This window comes from Cylas formicarius, unplaced genomic scaffold (assembly GCF_029955315.1).
Source record: "Cylas formicarius isolate icCylForm1 unplaced genomic scaffold, icCylForm1.1 PGA_scaffold_7__23_contigs__length_41026272, whole genome shotgun sequence".
Classification (NCBI taxonomy): Eukaryota; Metazoa; Arthropoda; class Insecta; order Coleoptera; family Brentidae; genus Cylas; species Cylas formicarius.
Genome location: NW_026844352.1, coordinates 24,188,056 through 24,209,968, shown reverse-complemented (window position 1 = coordinate 24,209,968; position 21,913 = coordinate 24,188,056). Strand labels below are relative to the sequence as shown.

Here is a 21,913-nt window from a genome sequence, read left to right as displayed (position 1 = left end):
ACTTGATTACGCTCCTTGACCCAAAGGTTAACTTTTGGGGATTGCTTGGCTTAAATGGTTTTATCTTGCGTCCAATTAGTACATGCCAGCAATGGGCGAAAGGCTCCTGCTAATTTGCCTTATGCATATGTGATACGTTGAGGAAAACTCAAATTATTCTTTGGTCCAACCTTTACAATATTTGAGCTTTGGTTTTATGGTCACTGCGATAACTTTGTTTTTATGAAAACGTATTTGAAGTCGAGTTTATTATGACTTCGGTATTATTATCACTTCCCGACTTGTATAATTCCTACAAAAATTGGGTTAGTAAAAATCCCCAGAATGCCTCAGAGTATGAAACCGCCTCGAAATGGTTATCTTATTTTATTGCAGGTACTTCAATTCACAATTTTCAACCATAAATTCTATCACTGTTACTGAAATTTTAGGTCGTATTAATAACTCGCATGTTATGTCGGAACTGGTGTATTGTGTATCTAATTTGTTGGTGCTTTTTAATGATCAGATCATACGTGAATGTCACCAGCATACAAAATCTTCCAGTTCACAGAAATTGAAAGTGTGGCTTACAATTATTGAATATTCCGAAGTGTTTTGTGAACTTTCTGCCCAAAAATTATGGGGTAATAGGGGCCGGTGGCTTATTATTACTGCCATCCAGATTTTTAAGTAAGTTTACTATTTATCTACTTCGGTTGCATTTGTTGTAAAAAGTAGTATTCCTTTTGTTTTAGATGCATAGCAAGACTACAGTTAATTTACAAACATAAAGAAACAATTATTGTAACTCCATCCATTACACCCCTGGAAAGAGACAATATTTCTCAAAATAATACAAAAAGTTTGTTAGATTTGGAACAAAATGGTTTAAATTCAGCTTCATTTACACTAAAAAGGTCTGGCAGAGTTGTACGAAAAGTAGAATCATCCCCTCCTTTACCACTGAGAAATTGGAAACCTTTAGAGCCACCCCTATTAATGTCAAATACAGAAAATGATCAAACTGTGGAAAAAGCATTAACTGGCAAACAATTACTTGCAGAGACCTTATATGTAATAAAACCTATAGCTCATTTGTGCTCAGTGGGTTGCTTTGGAGCCAATACATGGAAACCATGGATTCTTTCAATTGCGATGGATTTAACAAGGTAATTTAGATAATGTTGTATGGTAAAGAATTAATATGGATTGTAATCAACACCCTACATTTTAGTTTGCAGTTATATAAATCCATTCAGAAAAAATCGCTGGATGCCTTGACCAGGAAGCAGAGGCTACAATTGTCTAGGAGGATGGTAGTTTTAGTTTTGTATTTAATTCGCTCTCCTGTTTATGAAAAATATACTGGAAACAAACTACATGCACTCTTATTATCATTGAGCAAAAATTTGCCATTGGCAAGGATAATATGTCAACCACTTTCTCAGTATTTGCCATTTTGGCAGAGTAACTACTTCTACATGTGGTCAACATAGAAAAAAATGTATTTTGTGTATAACAATTTATAAAAGAGTGGTGGTTCAGACAAAGATAGGTCAGTGATGTTTTCAGGATTTTCAAAAAGTTCTTTTGGAGAGTATGGCAATGGGATTTTTGGGTTCGACTTTATATTTTGTTGTAATAAAGAGTTTTATTTTTTGTTTTTTTCTTTGGAAATCCTTCCCTGAAAATGTGCATCTCTAAAATTTATCATAGGCAATTCATAAAATTAGTGATAAAATCTAAATAATAGATTCACATTCTTAAGTAAAATGATTTCAACTTAATGTGTAATAATTTGGTATTAGGGACTATCAATCACTATTGAAGCACTTAAATGGGCCAGAGCATTTAAATATCAAGGAATAAGTCTTCTTGTTGGCCCATATGGAAAAAGTGTTAAAATATTTGAGTTGGGTCTAATATTGGTAAAAATTTTTTTTTAATGCAATAAAATTATTTTTGTTAATGGTATTTTATTTATAGATTACGTTTTAACAATAACTAGTAAACTTAAAAACTATAAACTTTAGTGATTCAATTAGTTCGCAGTTGGTAGTCCCCATTCTGTGTAATGTATCTGACCCATGGTAGTGCCTGATACCCACTTTTTTCAATAATTTTCAAATACCTAACTTGAATGCCTGATGTTGTGAAATAGGGAATTTCAAATTTCACTTGAATTGGAGGTCTTCCTTCAGAATCTTCACATTCAACACTGGGTAAACCAAAGTGGGCTCTCATTAAATATTCTTTTCCTACAACACGATCAATCAGATTAAATTTGCAGTCAGGGTAAAATTTTTTAAGATAAATAATACCTCCAGGAAATGATTTAATAGTCCAAATGATGGCATTCTGTTCAGGAGCATATTTCACACTACCAATAGAAGTTTTAAATTTTGGAGAATCTGCATCGTGTGGCACTGGAATGATTATTTCAACATTATTTGCAGTTGATCGTCTTTTAAACTGGGATTTTGCCTTAATCATATACTCCACTCGACTGTGAGCGTGCTTCTCAATAACAGATTCAATCCATATTAGAGGTTTCACATGGGTATTTAACCGATAAGACATCAATTCAAATTCTCCATCAGGCGGAATAAATGATATTGTCCTATCAATTTCAAATCTTGATAACCGCACACACTGATGGAACTTAACGTCCTCAAGTTCAACAGATTTTGATTTACCTCTACCAGTACTCTCAAATAAAACCTTATCATTTAATCCTAACCTCAACTCTGGCATACCTGATAAATATACCCTCATCTTTATTGCTCCAACTATTTCACTTCTTAATACATTGCCATTTGCATTTGCTAATAAATTCACAGATTCTATAACATCCAAGAAAACCTCATTTTTCCTATATTTAATGCCTTCTGATCTCCAAGACACAGCATTAGTAACAGCAACTGGTATGCGAACTTGAATTTCCAATTTGTGACCTTCTTGTGTAATATATTCCTGAAGAATTTTGCTGTCAGTTGTTTGAGGATATCCAAAATCAATGAGTTCGTCCAATAACTCATAAATCACTACAAAATTATCTCTTATACTTTCTTCTTCGAGTTCCTTAAAGTACTCAGTCATAACTTGAACAACCTTGTGCAAAAATACGAACACCAACATAATGTTTGCATTTTTCTTTGAAGTGCTTACAATGTATAGATTATTAGTTTTTATATAAGCAAATGTGCATTCCACTGTTTGCAAAATGGGTGTCAGCAATCCTTCTTCTTCTTTTTCCATTAATAGAGGCATAAATTTCTCTATTACATTTAAATCTATGTCACCCCGATAGTTTCTGGAAATCAGAACTTTACCTTTTATATCCAAAATATAGATCGCGGATGAGGACATGTTCATACAAATTCGACAGGCTTGCTATATTAACCTTTGAGTAAAAATTTAAGTACAAACTGTTTGCAGCCTATTTTTTAATGGGATATACCGCGGCAAAACATTAAATTTAGATTGAAAAATTAACATCAACCTCAAAACTCAATAACCAACAATCGGCCACGTAAATGCGTTCACATATTAGGCAAAGAATAAAGAATACAAAGCATAGAGAAAAGATTTGTATGTCTGCTGCAATGACCAAAACTAACCAATTTCATGGCATTAACAATAACTCATCTTCTTTTGGTTTTGCAAAAAACTTTTCTTTAATTATTAAGCCACCACATCGTTATCTAATTTTCATAATCTTTAAAAATATTTGACTGCCCATCGATGGCACTTTTTGTCAATTTCGATTTTGTGAGGCATTTTATTTAGACTGTGAAGAAGTGTTTAATACGGTTTGTACCAACATGTTTCTACCTGATCGGTGTTTTTGAGGGTAAATCGATTGTTATGTAACAACTTTTTTAAATCGTTTTAATTGCTTTGAACTGCCTAAAGTGTCGCTTTGAACTTTGGGCTTCCTAAACACAAGTCGCGAGTCATGTCGGACGTTTCCGGCACACAACTCTCTTGTTTACAGAGCTGTAAAACTCTTTCAGCCCGAGTCCCTGAAGCCAGGATTAAAACACCTTACTTCTGCTTTTCTCCCTAATGATTTACATATTAAAGATATTACGCGTTCCATCAGAAACTACACTTCATCACAACCTTCCAATGAGACTGAAAGCAATAATCCCACGCTTGCCGCTGTTGTCCTTCCTTATATTCAAAATATCACTGACGACATATAAAAAGTGTAAAAGATTTACCACTTGTCCAAAAATCGGTCAAAATATTCGATCCGTCAAAGACAAAATTGAGATGTCAGGAGTTTACATCATTCCATGCATATGCGGCTAAGAATACATTGAAGAGACCGGACGAAAAATATCAACTAGGCTCAAAGAACATGAAACAGCCTTAAGACTATGACAAACTCATCAGCAGTTGCCGAACACAAGAACGAAACCTGACATAAAATTTCTTCTTACTTATTACTAAAGTGACCAAGCCCCTAGGTGGCGTGCTTCAATTTTAAATCTCGTTGAGAAATAATCTAATATTCCAGATAGCTGAAATAGAGACCGTTGTAAAGAGGGAATAAAGTCCATTCTTTTAAACTAAATGATTTTTGCTTTATCGGTTAAGGGAAAGTGCGAGATGGGGTGGCCCTGAGCAGATTTATTTAGATTGCTTGTGTTTGCGAAAAAATAAATGTAGCGCTATTATTGCAACAAAAGATATACAAATAAGGGTCTAACACGGTAGTGGTAACCACACTTCGATATCTCATTCCTAGCCTATAATATCAGTAAAAGAAATAAAAACAAAACAATGTCACTATCTTTGGGATTATTTTCCGGATACCTACCATTGTTAAATACTAACCAAATCAATCAGGTCTAATTTTTAGATATGTGTTCCTTTTTGCAGCCAGAGATCTTTTTTTTTTCAAACATTATTACACGCGTTCGGTATTCTACATATCTACCCGTAAAACCTAGTATCCGAATGTTTAGAAAAAATATAGCACATATCGGAAAAAACATAGTTTCTATTTATCACAGACAGCAGTTAAAATAGCATCCAAAAGCTCTTCGAATTCATTCGTCAGGTAACTTTTGTAAGTTCTATTTGGTAGTTCTTCAAAAACAAATTTTAAAACTTCTGCGCTTGTAGGAAATTTTGTCTCGCTGATTGACCTGCTTTCGTGGCATGAAAGTTGTGAACGGGCCTGTAACAAAGATGAAGTATTTACTAGTATTCAGTACCTACTTCATATCTTCCGCAATAAAAAATAATTATCAAAACGACTACCTATAATTTAAGAACGAATTAAATCTATTAAAATTTGCCGCCAAAATTAAAAAGCTTGCTTAGTTGTTTTTTTTTATCAAAACAAACAAACGATATTATTTGCTTTTTTGTAATTTTATAATTAATGGAACCAACTGGACTGTGCAACGATTTCAGCTCGACGTCGTCCAATATACTGTCCAGTTCTATTCCGTCTTCGAACGTTGAAAGACACCATGTAGGAGTCCCTGGATGATGTTGGGATGAAAACAAAATTGGCGAGTCGAGGTACTGATAACCATCTACTGCATCTGGCGAAATCTAAAAACCACAAGTAAATAAAATGTCAGATATTGAAACTTGTTTTATTGTGCGAAATTGCCTTGTATTTGTTCAAAAGCTGACGGAGATCATTCAATAGTGTTAACACTTTGTTGACTACAGCTTCCGAACAGCATTTGCTGTTGAGTATGTTGAATAGAACTGCAAAGCAACCCGTACAGTTTGCCTCGTCTAATGCCGTTAAAAGTCTTCTGCTCACCTCGGCTTGGTCGATGGTTATTATTTTTCTTTTCTCTTTCGAAAAAATGGCCGATGGAAATTCTCCATGCTCCAAACCTGTAAATATTTCTTGGCAATAAAAGAAATGGACGTATGGTTAAAAAAAAACTGAAACAGCCAATTGCTAATTAGCAAATGTCAGTATCAGGTATTAGTGTCAAATTGGTTGTTTAAACTAGCACATGAAATAGATGCCCTAAACTACGGATTTCTACATTTATTTGATATGTTTATAAAAATGATTTGGGAAATTATTGTTCCTGCAAAGAAATGTTTGGATACAAATAGAATCGCTATAGGCGAGGTGGTTCAAGATGTTAATTGTATAGTCCAGCACACGATAAATGGTCATGAATTGTCTGGCCTATCATAAACGGAAGGCCCTTTTCCCTCAATAAATCAATAAAAAGCCCATTTTACTGTTACAGTACAGGGTGTTATTTTTATTTTAATAGTGTCTATACCTTCGAAATTTGAAAATCATTTCCACTTTGCCATTATAGTGGTGTTGCAGTCATTATTTGTTATCTATAGACCGAAAAGCAACTGCCATTTCATTATGTGCTGTTAAGAGAACGTTTTACAAGTATATGATGTAACATATACATATGACTTATATGTTTATCTTTATTATCGGACAATTTCACTACGTAATTAATTAAAAAAAACTGTTTGAAAAGACATTAATCATTGTTTGCTATAATATTCCGCTAATAATCATCACAGGACTTTAGCTAAAAAAGTAGCAACAACCGAGAACAAAAAAGAGGTATTGCAAAAGTTCCTCACTCAGCACAACCTTTGTTTCAACGATACTAGTTGACTTCGTAGACGAGGTTAGATTAAGTAATTAAAACTGAGTTTGAATTTATTGTTTGTAAAATTACAATTCTGCACTACGTAATACAACCGAATATGTTCATATATTTTGTGTTTCAATTTCCGTTTTGATTTATTGACCCAAAAATGACAGTAGCAAATAAAAACGTTAATAGCATTATTACAGACATAAATGCGTTGATTTTCATCACACATCCAAACAAAAAGTTCTCAATTATGGACCAGTAAAATTCAACGAAAATTATCATGGAAATTAACTTAAAAGTAAGAATCAAACGTTAACAAATATATTTTAAATTTCTTCACGTCAGAACTGACTTTTTATACACAGTGACCCACCGGGATCTTGGTCGATCTATTATAAAAAAACTGTAAGTAGCAAAAATTTGAAAATTTGGAATTAATTTAATATTGCGGTTGCAATCTGGCCAAAATAATTTCAAAATGGTGGCACATCCGGAGATACCAGAAGTGGGTGTCAATTTTCTTATTTTTATGGGAACGCCCTATGTATTATTATTTTATTGGATTTCCCTGACCTAAATTTTACTATAACTGAGATTTTTAGCATTTTATATCAAAAATGACGTTTGAAGTTCAAAAAATTGACTTATCAAGTATAGTATAGTAATTTCGACTTTGGAAACTGGAAATTAAAAATTAGGACTTGTATTAGGTTGCATATTCGGAGTATACATTGTTTTTCAGATATAGCCCTTTAATTAGATAGATATAGATAGGCATGCGCGGAACATCATTCCTACCTCTATATACAGCCGCCATCTGAGGAGCATTAGATAATATTTTACTGCGGTAAAATATTATAATATTTACCGTAGTAAAATATTATCTAATACCTATATAAAATAGAAATATGAAACAAAGTTTCTCACTTAATAAATATTTTTAGCTAAAACTATACCAAAACCATTACATATTATATATATTAGTATATAGTTATTTCATATAGTATTATATCATAAATATAATATAGTATATCATATACTATTATATCATAAATTATCTCTTTTTCGCCAATTGTATTATATCAATATTACCCATTTAACCTTTCTTTACTGCGCCATGGTGCGTATGCATCATCGAATCAGGCAGTTGCCCGCAGATTATTATTTCATTATTTTTGCAAATATTAAAAAGAAATACCTCTTTTTTTTTTAAGAACTAATTTGTTCTATTCTATAACTATTCGGGAAAGCAAATATATTATTAAAAACTGACAGTTGTTTACCTTGATTTGTGAGCTGTTTATCGAGTACTTTTCCCCAAAAGTTGACCATGTGAATTTTGGTTTCAGAGTCTGTATCACGGAATCCAGCACAAACCATATTTTCATATATCTTCCAGATATCCGGATCCGGGTTCTCGCATCCCCCGTATATTATCGTAATAAGTTGGAGAGCTTCTATTCGAATTTCAGGATTACTTTCTTCTACCATAATTATCGGCAACATCGTATCCTTAAAAAAGTCATTATAATATACAGCGACGGCGTAAAATTACTCACATGTTCAAAAAATTTAAAGCATATACATTTTTTCAAATTTCTAGTATCGTCCTTTTCCGTAACACGTCGTTCCCGTCACTGCGACACCCTCCATAAATGTAAAATTCACTAACTATTTTTTGCGTCAACCGGTATAATTGAAACTATTTGAACTTATTTTAACAGACCGATTTTGATTCGATTTCCGCATTGCTTTGTGTGAGGAGATTTTTGATTTAATCGTATTGAATTCATAGATTAAAATAAGATTGTAATAATTATAAAATGAAAACAACAAAAAAAGACACAAACACGGAACGAGGGCTGATTATATGTACACATTGAGGTTGGTCAAAGACAATAAAAAGTATCTAACCACTTGACAGTGACTTGATATTATGCAAATAATTCGTAAACCAACAACATTTTCTATAATTTAAAATGTAATTAAGGTAAAAGGCATATTTACAATAAGATCTGTAATCCTAAAGTATTCTGCAGCATTCGGCACCTGGAGCAGATTCTGAATACATCTTGTCGCTTCCTCTCTCACGGTGAGTACTGGATCCTCCGACGCAATTTTGACTATCAAATCAACCAAAGGCTTGTGTCTCAAAATCTCTTCTAAAGCAGGAAAGTCTTAAAATTTAATAGAATTATATGAATATCATGTGCACTGACCGAACAAAGATAGAGCAGCTAAATTTCATCAAACATTATTACAAAATAATAGATAAGTAGATGGTGAGATTTAGCACAATGCTACTCTATCTAGTCATATGTTAGACGAAACCATCAAGCAAAACATGTAAAAGCAAAATACAGTTAAGTGAGAACAAAATATGACTGACTATTTAAACAGGTCATAATCATGCAACAAAAAATTAAACTATTTGCACTGTAGCTATAATCTGGTACGTATTTATGAATAACCGTTTTTATTGAAGATAGCTTTACAGCATTATAAGTAAATCAACACTGAAATAGTATATTATGCACAAAAGTGCGGCAAACGGCATTTGACTCACCAGTTTATTTGACACGAGCGGAGCGCAGCGGAGCGATTGTTCAAAAAAACAAGTGACTTAAAAAGTTTACCGAACGTGTTGCATACTATACTTTTTCTACGACCGTTAGTTTTTGGATACATTTTCGCAAAGCAACACGAATACATTCACTGTCAGAATTGACAAACGTCAAAATTCAAAGCGTGAGAAATATCTTCGAAAACATCCGATTGCTCCCAAATCCGTGCGGTAAAATCCCGGAAACGAAACTGACGTGGTAAAGTGGCGCTTCCTGCCTTCTAGATCAGTGGGTAATTAGGTATTTTATAGATATTTGACTCATGAGTTTATTTGACACGAGCGGAGCGAGTGTTTAATAAACGAGTGGGTTAAAAAGTTTACCGAACGTGTTGCATACTATACTATACGCAATTTTGACAAAATCGGCAAAACATCGGGAACAATCAACTGACGTAATCAAAAATTGCGGAAACGATCTTTCAATTTAGCAACACTAATTTATTACCTGCGATAGCTTTCCGAGATATGGCATTGAGGACCGCTAATACCGCCCGCCTGATTTCAAGGTCGTTATCGAGACATTTAAATTGCAAGAAAGATTGAATATCAACATTATACAGATCCGTAGCTGTATCCCTCAAAAGGATCATGTTGGGCTCCATTTTTTTAGAAATCGCCATTGCAAGTACATTCAGACCCCATTTGGTTATCTGTGATGAAAATGACCCAAATAATAATTGTCGTTATATAGGAAAGTTTTGTTTTACCTTTGGAGATATCCAATTATCATTTGTAAGAATACGCAATGTCAACGCAACAATGTTAATGATAGGTAAGCACTCTTTCCAAGACAGTTCGAAACTTCTCAGCATTTCAAAAATCCCTTGAAAGAGTGTCGACAAGAAATATCGCTCGGCGACACTGGTATGATGTAGATTTATTTCTTTTTGCTTAAAGTAATTGACATAATCGTCCAAAGCATAAATTAATACGTGCAGCACTTGAATGGCATCTTCTTGGGTATACATAGCTATTGATTTAATAACGATTTCGATAGCAAGAGCTTCATACGTAGCAAACACGGGCATTTTCTTGTACAGTTTTCTTAATGGAGGACCTGAAATATAAACAAAACATCTACTAAAATAAATTGCGTATTTACATCTAATATTTCAGCAAATTGGAAAACTAACGCAAATTGCTTTTTCTGCCCTCCTGTTTTTCATTTTAGCTATGCGTAGGTCAAGTGGTAAAATAAGTATATAAAATGATTGAAACAAATTCACATGAATATTTACTAAAGTGCGTAAAAATAATCCAATAACAGTTTTGGTAAAAGAATTGGAATCAGCTTACAATGTTTTGTTTAAATCTTTGATTTCGCTGTATAGGGCTTACCTAGTAGCGAGAATTTGACGCTAGAAGGCCCATAGATCTTTAGATAATAACTCATTCTCACGATATCGGTCTCTGTCATGTGATTAAGTTCTTGTTGATTCATAAATTTAATCGCTGTAGTTGCTATCGGCATTAGTTGCAATCGAACCAACTCCCGATCTGGCATGAACGGTTGGCCCTTCATGAAGTGTGTTGGCAATTTTTCCGAAATTTTTTTCCAGTACAGTGTTGCGTAGTACGCGAACTCTAGAAGTTCCGGGATATTTTCTAAAAAATTGTTACTTACGTACATATGTATCTAAAATTTTGGAACTTTTATTATAAGGTCTCAAAAAATAAATGTAACCTCATTACCGTCACTTCATTTTAAAATATTGTTTATTTTAAATATAAATTAACTTGCAAAAATTATGCGTTTAGGTGTACAACCTAGTACATCCCTGTTAAACTAAACAAGCTAAATATAGGTTACAATTTTATTTTATTTTTATTACATTATGTGCAGCCAAATGTGGTTCAAGATGAAGACAATTTTCATCAGTGAAATTTAGAGGTTGTAGAGAAATAAATGAATTCTTTAGGGTATTTTTTCATCTTCTATCTGAATTTCAGAGATTGAACACATTTTCCTGGACACCCTGCATGTACAAGTTTTTTTTTTACGTACAATCCCAAAAATATCAACATTTATTTATCAATTTTTAATTTTAATGAATTGCATTTCTGAACTTGGCATACCTGAACCGGAAATTTGGTAACAAAATCGTATAGAGGGTATCAAAAGTGTCTTAGCCTAAATGACTACAATCAAAAAGAGTGCTACATGTGCTACAAATAATAAGTCGAAATGTGTTGAGGGTATTTTATTTTTAAAAGTTTAGTCTTCATTTCTCACGGAAAGAGAACAGTAATATTGAGTTGTTGTTTTTTCAAATATCAATTGTAGAAAAATAGTTGTGCTTCGTTCGCGGGAAGACTTTACTACTGCTTGAGGCGGAGTACTAAGTAAAGAAAAACAATTTATCTCTCGATATCAAGCAAACTAGAAACACTGTTTTTAATTCTTTACTTGTTGGAGGATTTAATGCTAGTGCTGTAGCAAATAAATTGTGTAAAAGAATAGAATCGAATCCCACTAAATCAAGAAGGAAATGAAAGATGTGTGTTCCAGCAAACATTTTAACCAAGGCAACATGGGCTTGTGGTACCTTAACTACGAAGTCTAAAGCTATGGAATTACTAGCATGAAAAGAGAAAGAGAAAAGAGGAAAGACATTATGGAGCCATAGTGGTTGCAAAGATGGTGGTACGAAGATCAACATGCATAAGAAAATATTGTTCTGAGAATCATATGCCCTGATGAAACATGGTTTGCGGCTCATGGCACTTTTCCGAAAAGTAGCTTCGCTTATTGTAGGGAAAATGCTTTGTGGTTTAATTATCAAAAAATATTAGACACATGCGTCAACTAGCACGCAGATACAATGGCAGAACTTTTTGAAGAAGGGTTCAAGAATTGTCTTATACCTAACATTCTTCTATATAGAGTTCCAGGGTCAAATAATACAAAATTGCAAAAATTAGATGGCTACAAATTATTTGAAAGAGTTTTAAAAAAGTGAGTTTTTGGGAACTTTTAACAGCAATGAGTTAAAAAAACTATATGTTTGTGACTCGTTAGCAGAGAAAAAACCGCAGCAGGAGGAATCCCGAAGTTTTGTAAAAAGTATTACAGTAGAATGTGGAAGTTTCTTTGACAAATCAAGAAATGTGTTAATGAAAATGAAATGAAAATAATAACACGACAGATCGTCGACTACAGATAAAAACCAATTACCGGTGAAATAACTTGCAAGACAGATAAACAAAACAAATAACCACAGAAAGACTAGCATCTAACCAGCTATTGATCTCGATTTTCGACGAACGGTGCCTTCGTAGGCCTGCTAAAGATACCGGTTAATACTGATTATTAATGATTTCACTTCGGAGTTACTTGCACGTCAGAAAATTTAGTAAAGCTAAAATGCCTCTTGTGTACTAAACGCCCTTTGTGCTACGATTTTCTAACAATTGGCACAATTTAAACAAATAGGTTTTGAAAGATGAGGAACAAAATAATTTACAGCCAAATGAGATTTCTACTCAACAGTTTTCACGATGTATGCAAAATTTAAAACATTTGGCAGGTTTACAGAGAATTCGAACGCTATACCCATTGGAATGATTATGTTTGTAAAGACGTTTTAGGCAAAAAAATAGACTTAAGTATATTGAAGTTCCCAATTACAATTACAAATTACAAAGGCTTATATAGTGCAATAGGTGCCGGGGTTCTATTTAGCGTTCTTGTTACCCGAGTTAAAATGGTTTATGTTTATTTTAGATACATGTAGTATATTTTTATTTTTGACTGAAAGACTGTACAAAATTAATCCCAATGGTGCTTTTAGTTTTGTTTGCGCAATGATTTATGATGTATCATGAAATGTTAATACTTGTGCAGTTGTTTAAGATTGTAAAAAGTAATTTTTCGTCATTGGATATTTTATTTTGACGTTCATTTTTTTCAATTATGGTTATTTTTCAAAAGTGGTTATTCGATAGTCATTTTGTCGTGGAACGCATTATACTGACGTTCGCGATTAATGTTTTTTCTGTGAAATTATTGTTTCGTGTTTAAAATTACTTATTCTGTCATGTAATGTAGTTATCCTATCGGGCAAAATTACCACTAGTCGTTGCATGTTTTTTTTTGCGTTTATTTGCATTTTCATCTTTTCTATCGTTATGAAAAATGCCACCCAATCCCACACGACGTTTCAAAACTCATGCGTAAAACTTCCTTCCTTCCGCCTTAAAATAGGTAGATATGGCCTACAAATATGGGAAACAAATGAAGTTTTTATTTGTTACCTTAAAAACGAATATTAAGGAAGCAACAAAAACAAACTTTCTGCAGGTTTGTTAGGAACTTTTTTTCTCCTACAGTTTTTTCATAAACTTTAAAGTGTTTCCAATAAAAAAAATAGATATAAAGTATTGCATGTTGAAAATAAAATTAATAAGTTAGTTTGGAACTAATTCAAAACATTTTATTTTGAACAATGTAATTGTTTAACTAAAACACAAGTAAGTGTTGAAAGAATGTTTATATAACAAACTTCCATTTAATTAAAACAAGGAATCATCCCCTTAAGTTTTTCGCATTTGTTTTGATATATTCGTACCATTTTGTTGATCTGTAGCTGTATAAAAAGCTTTAAAAAATTAGAAGCAAAAGTAATATTTTTAATCTAATTGGAGATAATATATGAACAAATTTAAAAGCTAAGTAAACATCAAAAATGAGATTATTTATGAAAGACCTTACCCGACCACATATATCGTTCCACAATTTTAAAAATGCCGCTTAGACTTAACGGATCTTCTGAAATTGCTTTGATTCCTTCGAACGCCTTTGTCATTTTAAATAGGCAGAGCATAACAATCATGCGATTTAGCTGAAGAAAAAATGGTGGTTCCTTTAGCTTCAAAATATTTTCACAGGCTGCTATTACTTGAAGATCTAAGAAAATCCCAAGCACGTCTTCAATGAAGTTTTCAAACAACCTCTCTGTGATTGCGACAACGAAGTTGATATTCGATAAATACTTGTCATGTTTTTCCATAGAAGTGATGTCGTTGACATCAAAAACTGAATCCAAAATAGCTTTTAAATTTTTTTTGCAGATCTTGTCGTCAAATTTAGCTGCTGTTTCCAACAAGCTTGTAACAGTTTGGCAACTAAAATGGCAAATCAACGGAAAAAGTAGGCGACAATAGCAAACAGACTTACAGTTTGTCATTAAAATTCTCATTTTTCTCGTCTACCATATCTAAAACGTGCACCCAATAGGACTGAGTCACCGACCATTTCAATACGACAGCATCTTCAGATATAGCTCCAATTAGATCCAGATAGGCATGTTTTACCGATAACTCGTTAGATGCCGACCTCGCTGTTTCTAGAATACGAATTAATACCCTTCTTTTTCGTAAAAACGACTTGTGATTCCTTGCTACAAAGGCAGCCAGTTTCGTTACAAACACCACCAGCTCTGTTTTAAGAATTTTGTATTCAATTTTCCATATATCAACCATTTCACTTAACCATTCTGCGTAGAAGCTAAAGTTGTGTTCAATTTCGTACTCTAAAATAGTAATATTTTATAGTTGTCACCGATCGGAAATTGCAAAATTATATACGGGATGTCCCAGGGCAGCGAGGCACGGTGTTACGGAAACGGACAGTTCAAAAAATCGGAAAAGAGAAACTGTTGGAAATTATGTTCGAGTTTCTAAGTGAGCCACCAGAGGGCGTAATTGTTATCTTCAGTTTAGAATGTTTTTAACATTTCTCAGGGATCATGGTTTAAGGACTATTTTAAAGCTGAGACCAAATCAAGTGATTTTTGTGTGATGTTTGCTCTATCTCTACAACGAAAGTGCTAAGGGGTGTTCGATATTTTTTTTAAATAAATAATCCAGTAAAAAACGCATCTCAATATATTTGTCGTAAAAATGGAAAATAGGAAAGGTCTCCCAGAAGTAAAGGACGGAAAATAAAGTACAGAACGGAACAAAGTACAATTGAGTTATTATCACATAATCAAGGCATCTTTATAAGCGAGTAATATTTCAGCAATATTTAAATTATATCCCGAAACCAAAGCAATTCTTAAATTAAATAACAAGAATTGAAACAAAAAATCATTAACATATATGCACCCAGAAACCATTAATAAAGACTTTACTTAAAAAAAGAAAAAAAAAGATTAAATAGATAATATGTAAAAAGAAAACGCAAAAAACTTCGAAGAACCGTTTTTGAAGCTGCGGTAGCAACACAATAGAAAAAAGATCTAAAGACGGTAATTTTTCAATCATGTCCTCTAGGACATAAAGCGAAAATGTGTAAAAAACTAAACCCTATATTACAGAAACATCATAAATGTTTTTTTTGCTTTGAATTGTAAATTTGAGCACATGTGGTAAAATATTAATAAAAGAACTTAACTCTCAATAAAGTTGAATTTTGGGAAAAATTTTCACTTAATGGGTTACTATTACGTCAAAGTCGGGGTGACTTTACCAAATAAAACGCTAATTTATTATTTAGAATGCCCAGATGATATTTAAAAGAAAAATAAAATCTTATTCATTATCTTTATTACTCTCTTGACAATATTTACCAAGGGCACCAATTAAAAATTACACTCGATCACTAATCAATTGCGACACACCAATTTGTGGACTAACTAAAATGTAGAAAAGCATTTAAAAAATAAATTAAACATGTTTTGACAGAAATAATTCATTTCTAAATATCAAAAGTGCCATGAAAACAAATTTTAGTTTTATGTGATTTTATTTGATTGCCTACCGTTTTATTTAAATTAAGTTTATTAGTGTATAGTGCATTAACAGTTTGGGTTAAACTAAGAACAATACTGACTATTTCCATACACACTTTACTACTTAAATATTCAATAACAAATTTGGTTAGTCCTCCACAAATTGCGAGTTTTGATTAGTCGACTAAACCTAAAAATAAAATAGTTTTTTCATTAATAATTAATGAATTAAATAAATTAAATATCAAATTAGTGTTTTATTTAGTAAATTCGGGATAATTGGTCTTAACAAAAGGACAACAAATTGGAAAATGTTACACAGAATGCAACTTGAATTTGTCTCACCCTTAAAACAGTACTTTCTTTAACTTTAAACATTAGAAGTGTTTCTGGTGGCCTTCCAAAAACTTGAACATAATTTAGTATATAGTATTTTCTCTTATGCGATTTATTTTTATTTAATTTTTTCAAATTTTTAGCACCACCACTTACTGGGACACTTTGTATAATAATCCAATTTTGGTATGAAGAACACGAACACATTCTTACCACGATTAGTTAAGAGAGCGAAAAATTTCTCTAGAGTATCACATTTCCCAGACACATTAAAATCTGGATCCAAAAATATTTGGAACACCTCTAATATTTTGTTTCCGATAAGGTTTGGATCCATTGCCGTTACCTAAAAGTTATTTTTTGAACTAAAATTGATTTATTAAATTTTTAAAGCAACAAGTCTGTCAAATTTTCTGACTGGCTGTGAAAGTTGACCACGCTGTTTCGCACCCTCTCTAATCTCCGCGCACGCGCAAAGTCATTCTAGCTGTAATAAATTGAATTTTTCATAATCTAAGATTTTTATTGAATATAGGATTATTTACGCTATAAGACACGGAATATTGTGGAGAAAATACCTTTTAGAAAAGTCCTATTATGCGTACTTTTTAAAATTACCTCTATTATATACACGTTGTTTCAAAAGTGTTATCTACAGAAAAGTATTACCATAGACCATATTATATATCTGAGTCATAAAAGGCTTTCCACCTTGTATAGGGTGACGATGTATTCTAATCTACATTAACCGGCCATAACTTGATTAAGTGGTGGGTCCTATTTTTAAATTTACCATTGAACGTACTTTTTAATTCGCGTAATCTGCGAAAAACCGAAGAACTAGGTAGGCAATTGAAAAAAACAATCTCTCGCAATTTAAAAAATATGAAATTCCATTTAAATTAATCAAGGTAAAGCCATTTAAAGTTTGGTCATCCAAATAGGGTCTATTGTAAGTTTCTGTTACATAATTTAAATACTTCTTTTGTATTTGAGAAATTAAAATTAGACTAGGTTTTGATAAAGCTCACCAACCAAATCCTCACATTATTTAAAAGACCTTAAGATATATTATTGAAACACACATTTATTTTGATCGTAGAATGTAAAAATGCTATAAAAAGGGTCTATTTAAAAAAATACAACATTGTTACTTTTAACACTTTTAAGAAAACCCGAATAATATGAAAGTAATTTTAAAAATAACAGAAATCACAAATCTCAGAAGTAAAACTTTAAGAACCTGTAAGTGCCTAATTTCATGCTATCTATGATACAATAATTCAATGTAAATTGAAGCATTCGATAAATAATTTAAATAACTTTCAATTGCACATAAACACACACCGCATTTTTACTGATTCTTTGATTGGTCTCATACAAAATGCTTAAAATAAAATCAAACTTTTCACAAAATAATGTGAAAAATCGATAATGGAGAAATGACTTCGCATTAAGTCGTTCGTTTCTTATTTTTATTGACTTCTCGTTACAAATTGATAACTGTATCAAATTGCTTACCTGCGGCTAATTGCAACATTTTTGTAAGTGATTGTTTTATTTCATATAAATATACTTACCTCGACATCACCAATCTTAGTAAAGAGTAGAATTGTGTTTCACGTTGAATATGGACTGAAACTGGCAACAGATTTCATAGGTATTCCAGATGTCTTATTCCAATATTATCTCATTAGATATAGATAAAGGTGATAACTTATCTTTTTTTAAACAGATGAGTTAAATGCGGATATTTACTCGGTCGATTTTGACATCACATGAAAACAAACTTGGATTCGGTGAATTTATTAATTAAATGCAAAAAAGATATACACCAATGACTTAAAATGTACAAAATTGGACATATAATATAAGCAGGTATTTTTTGAAATTGAATGTAAGCATTACTATTCCTATTCCTCACTTAACAATAAACCCCTTTGACCCTATTTTTTTAAAGAGTATGGATGTGTGAAGTAAAATTAATACATTATCATTTATTAACCTAAAAAAAAATAATTGCTTGTTGTAACGAGTTTACTATTACCAAATAATTAATAAAAATACAATTTTGATATTTACTCAATATAATATTATGAGACTTACAAAATTATAATAATTTTAAATGATAAATGTAATACGGTGTCTTTTTGAAGCAATGCTTTTGGCCAATTTATTATTAAGTAGTTTTTTTGTTTATTTTATATCAACCTAAACAGATCATTAAGGTTGAGCAATTTTTATTAAGTGTACTTTCTCTACAAACTTAAAATTTTAAAAAAAATTCTTAATCTTATATTACAGGTAGCTGAAATCGACACCGTTATAAGGAAGGAATGAATTGCATTCTTTTTTGTTAAATGATTTTTGCTCTATCGCTTAAGGGAAAGTGGAGTTCGAACAATTTCAGAAATTTGAATAACTTTAGATAACTTCTCAAATTTATTTGCTCAAAAAAATTAAATGCAACGCCATCACTTTTATCGCAACCAAAATATATCCAAATAAGGGTCTAACACGCCTTTCGATATCTCCTTCCAAACCTATAATATCAGTTAAATAAATAAAAACCAAACAATGTCTCCATCTTTTGGAATATTTTCGGGATACCTAGCAGTTTTGAATATTAACTAAAACATTCAAATCTAATCTAAGATATGTATTTCTAACTGCAGCTACAAACCTTAATTTTATTACAAGCGTTCAGTATCCTTCATTTCTACCTCCGAATGTTTAGAAAAAATAAGGCACTTATAGGAAAAAACATAGTTTCTATTTATCACAGACATCACTTAAAATAGCATTCAACAACTCTTCGAATTAATTCGCCAGATAACTTTTGTAAGTTCGATTTGGTATTTCTCCAAAAACAAATTTTAAAACTTCTGCGCGTGTAGGAAATTTTGTCTCGCTGATTGACCTGCTTTCCTGACATGAAAGTTGTGAACGGGCCTGTAACAAAGATGAAGTATTTATTAGTATCAAGGACCTTCGTCATATCTTACGCACTAAAAAGTATTTATCAAAACGAATTAAATCAATAGACGACTATTAAAATTTGGCGCCAAAATTAAAAATCTTGTTTATTTGTTTTTTTTATCAAACCAAACAAATGATATTATTTGTTCGTTTGTAATTTTATAATTAATGGAACTAACTGCACTGTGCAACGATTTCAGCTATTCCGTCTTCGAACGTTGAAAGTCACCATGTAGCAGTCCGCGGATGATCTAAAAACAACGAATAAATAAAATGTCAGATATTGCCAATTGTTTTATTGCGCGAAATTACCTTGTATTTGTTCAAAATCTGACGGAGATCACCCAATAGTGTTAACACTTTGTGGACTACAGCTTCCGAACAGCATTTGCTATTGAGTATATTGAGTAAAACTGCAAAGCAACCCGTACAGTTTGCTTCGTCTAATGCCGTTGAAAGTCGTCTGCTCACCTCAGCTTGGCCGATGGTTATTATTTTTCTTTTCTCCATGCGCCAAACCTGTAAATATTTTTTGGCAATAAAAGGAATGGACGTATGGCTAAAAAAAGACTTGCTGAAGCGTCCAATTGATAACTAGCAAATGTCAGGTATCAATTAGTGTCAAATTGCTTTAAACAATCACATGAAAAGGATACCCTAAAATACGGATTTCTATATTTTTATCATATATTTATAAGAATGATTTGGGAAGTTATTGTTTCTGCAAAGAAATTTTGGGATACACACGATCGAATCGCTATGGGCGAAGTGGTCCAAGATGTTAATTGTATAGTCCAGCACATGATAAATGGTCATCAGTTGCCTGGCCTATCATAAATGGAAGGCCCTTTAGCCTCAATAAACCAATAAAAAGCCAATTTTACACGCGTTACCGTACGGCGTGTTATCTTTATTTTAATAGTGTCTACACGTTCCAAATTTGAAAATCATTCGCGCTTTGCCATTACAGTGGTGTTACAGTTATTATTTGTTAGACCGAAAAGCAAACGTCATTTGAATATGTGCTGCAAGAGAATCCTTTTACGAGTATTTCAAGGTAACATTTATTTAGGACTTTATTATCGGGCAATTGCAATACATATTTAATTTTTTAAATACTGTTTGAAAAGACATCAGTCATCGTCATCGCTAATAATTTATATTTTTTAATGCAAAAGTTATCTGCATCACAACACTTTAGCTAAAAGAGTAGCAACAATCAAGAGCAAAAAAGAGGTATCGCAAAAAGTCCTTACTCAGCATGACCTTCATTTCAACGATACTATTTGAAGTTTAAAGAACCAAATTTTATGATAAAACTTACTTCGTAGACTAGAAAAAATCTGGTAATGTAACCATTAGATTAAGTAATTAAAAGGTGTGAATTAATACCAGAGAGCAATTGCAGGGAATGTGGTAATATCGTATGCACAGATTCAAACTATTCTAAGTACTAATTCTGTTTAATATGAATTATATAAGTACAATTCTACAGCCAGTAATATAACCGAATGTATTCATATATTTTCCTTAATACTATCCGGGACCGGTTTGATTTGTTGGTCCAAAAATGACAATAGCAGAAAAAAAGGTTAATAGCATTATTACAGTTATGACCGTGTATTTGTATTTATAAATGATTAATGATTTGAAAATGACCGTTGACCGATCGTCAATAAGTTTTAATGGGGCATTTGTACGGTAGTCATTTCTCAAAATATGTCCAAATCTCATTAAATCTTCTGGCAAAAATAAGTTGAGTGTGTGGATATCGGAATTTAGAAAGAAAATGACGCAAAGTGCAGGTTAATAAATATTTTTTAGCTAAAACTATACGAAAATTATTAAATATGTAGTATAGTATATAGTTACTATAGTTACAATTGTTTTATATGAGTATTGATGAATATTACCTATTTACCCGTTTCTTTACCGCTCTATGGTGCGTATGCATCATCGAATCATGCAGTCGTTATTTTTTTTACGGCAACTGACAACAAACACAGGAAGTTGTCAGTTGTCAGCAATAATGCAGAGCACTCTCTGCACTGATCGCCATCCTTCGGACGACCGTGAAGAATGAGGCGCTTAAATAATTAAAAGAACATCCGCGAAAACAAAAACCATCGCCTTATGAAGAAGTTAAGTCAGTTAAGAAGATTATAAAAAATCTCAAAAACTTTGGATTCGATCAAAGCGGACTCAAAAAAAATGGAAAACAGTGTAAAATAAAAATGATATAAAACGACGATTATATGCACAACTGACAATATCTGTGACAATGTTCTGTCTGAACATTCGAATCAGATAGGATTATAAAAATAAGTGGTTTCCATTTGCAAGAAAATGTTTTGCGCCAGTTTTTAATTTCATGTTAATTTTTATTTTTTTCAACAAACTGTATATTAATAATCAAAATTACTAACCAAATTATATATTGTTTGGTTTGCAAACGTTATTTTTGACAAAACATTTCAGAAATGGTGAAATTTAGGTATAGGATATTAAAAAGCAATAATAATATATGGTGCTCCATTTAATATGCCGCCATCTTGAAAATATTTTCGCCGGATTCCCCAGGAACATTAGTTTAATTCCAAAATTTTAAATGTTTGCTAGTTGAGGTGTTCCAATAA

The 21,913-nt window shown here is 32.1% G+C and overlaps 3 protein-coding genes and 1 long non-coding RNA gene across 6 annotated transcripts; 1 reads left to right on the top strand and 3 right to left on the bottom strand.

Moving 5' to 3' along the window:
- Positions 1 to 116: 116 nt before the first annotated feature.
- LOC132705313 (peroxisomal membrane protein PEX16) lies at positions 117 to 1,834 on the top strand. Its single transcript, XM_060675827.1, has 4 exons — positions 117 to 375; positions 432 to 672; positions 738 to 1,151; positions 1,217 to 1,834. Exons 1-4 carry the CDS (start codon positions 252 to 254, stop codon positions 1,476 to 1,478), a joined length of 1,041 nt encoding a protein of 346 aa, XP_060531810.1. The 5' UTR covers positions 117 to 251; the 3' UTR covers positions 1,479 to 1,834.
- Positions 1,835 to 1,900: 66 nt separating this feature from the next.
- LOC132705309 (AP-1 complex subunit mu-1) lies at positions 1,901 to 3,523 on the bottom strand. Of its 2 annotated transcripts, XM_060675823.1 has the most exons (3): positions 3,315 to 3,523; positions 2,304 to 3,026; positions 1,901 to 2,240 (listed from the first exon to the last, which is right to left on the bottom strand). In XM_060675823.1, exons 1-3 carry the CDS (start codon positions 3,355 to 3,357, stop codon positions 2,020 to 2,022), a joined length of 987 nt encoding a protein of 328 aa, XP_060531806.1. In that variant the 5' UTR covers positions 3,358 to 3,523; the 3' UTR covers positions 1,901 to 2,019. The 2 variants fall into 2 exon arrangements, with proteins under 2 accessions (XP_060531806.1, XP_060531805.1); XM_060675822.1 differs by having other exon boundaries at positions 2,304 to 3,523.
- Positions 3,524 to 4,984: 1,461 nt separating this feature from the next.
- Positions 4,985 to 17,951, bottom strand: LOC132704808 (uncharacterized). 2 transcript variants are annotated; one of them, XM_060675073.1, is made up of 12 exons: positions 17,879 to 17,951; positions 16,512 to 16,785; positions 14,405 to 14,759; positions 13,940 to 14,352; positions 10,567 to 10,833; positions 9,936 to 10,285; positions 9,674 to 9,878; positions 8,610 to 8,779; positions 7,886 to 8,114; positions 5,618 to 5,853; positions 5,392 to 5,556; positions 4,985 to 5,173 (listed from the first exon to the last, which is right to left on the bottom strand). In XM_060675073.1, exons 2-12 carry the CDS (start codon positions 16,633 to 16,635, stop codon positions 4,994 to 4,996), a joined length of 2,694 nt encoding a protein of 897 aa, XP_060531056.1. In that variant the 5' UTR covers positions 16,636 to 16,785; positions 17,879 to 17,951; the 3' UTR covers positions 4,985 to 4,993. The 2 variants fall into 2 exon arrangements, with proteins under 2 accessions (XP_060531056.1, XP_060531057.1); XM_060675074.1 differs by lacking the exons at positions 10,567 to 10,833; positions 17,879 to 17,951.
- A 1,183-nt stretch (positions 17,952 to 19,134) lies between these two features.
- LOC132704302 (uncharacterized) lies at positions 19,135 to 19,778 on the bottom strand. Its single transcript, XR_009619269.1, has 3 exons — positions 19,590 to 19,778; positions 19,457 to 19,528; positions 19,135 to 19,250 (listed from the first exon to the last, which is right to left on the bottom strand). It is a non-coding gene; the product is annotated as an uncharacterized LOC132704302 (long non-coding RNA).
- Between the last annotated feature and the right edge of the window lie 2,135 nt (positions 19,779 to 21,913).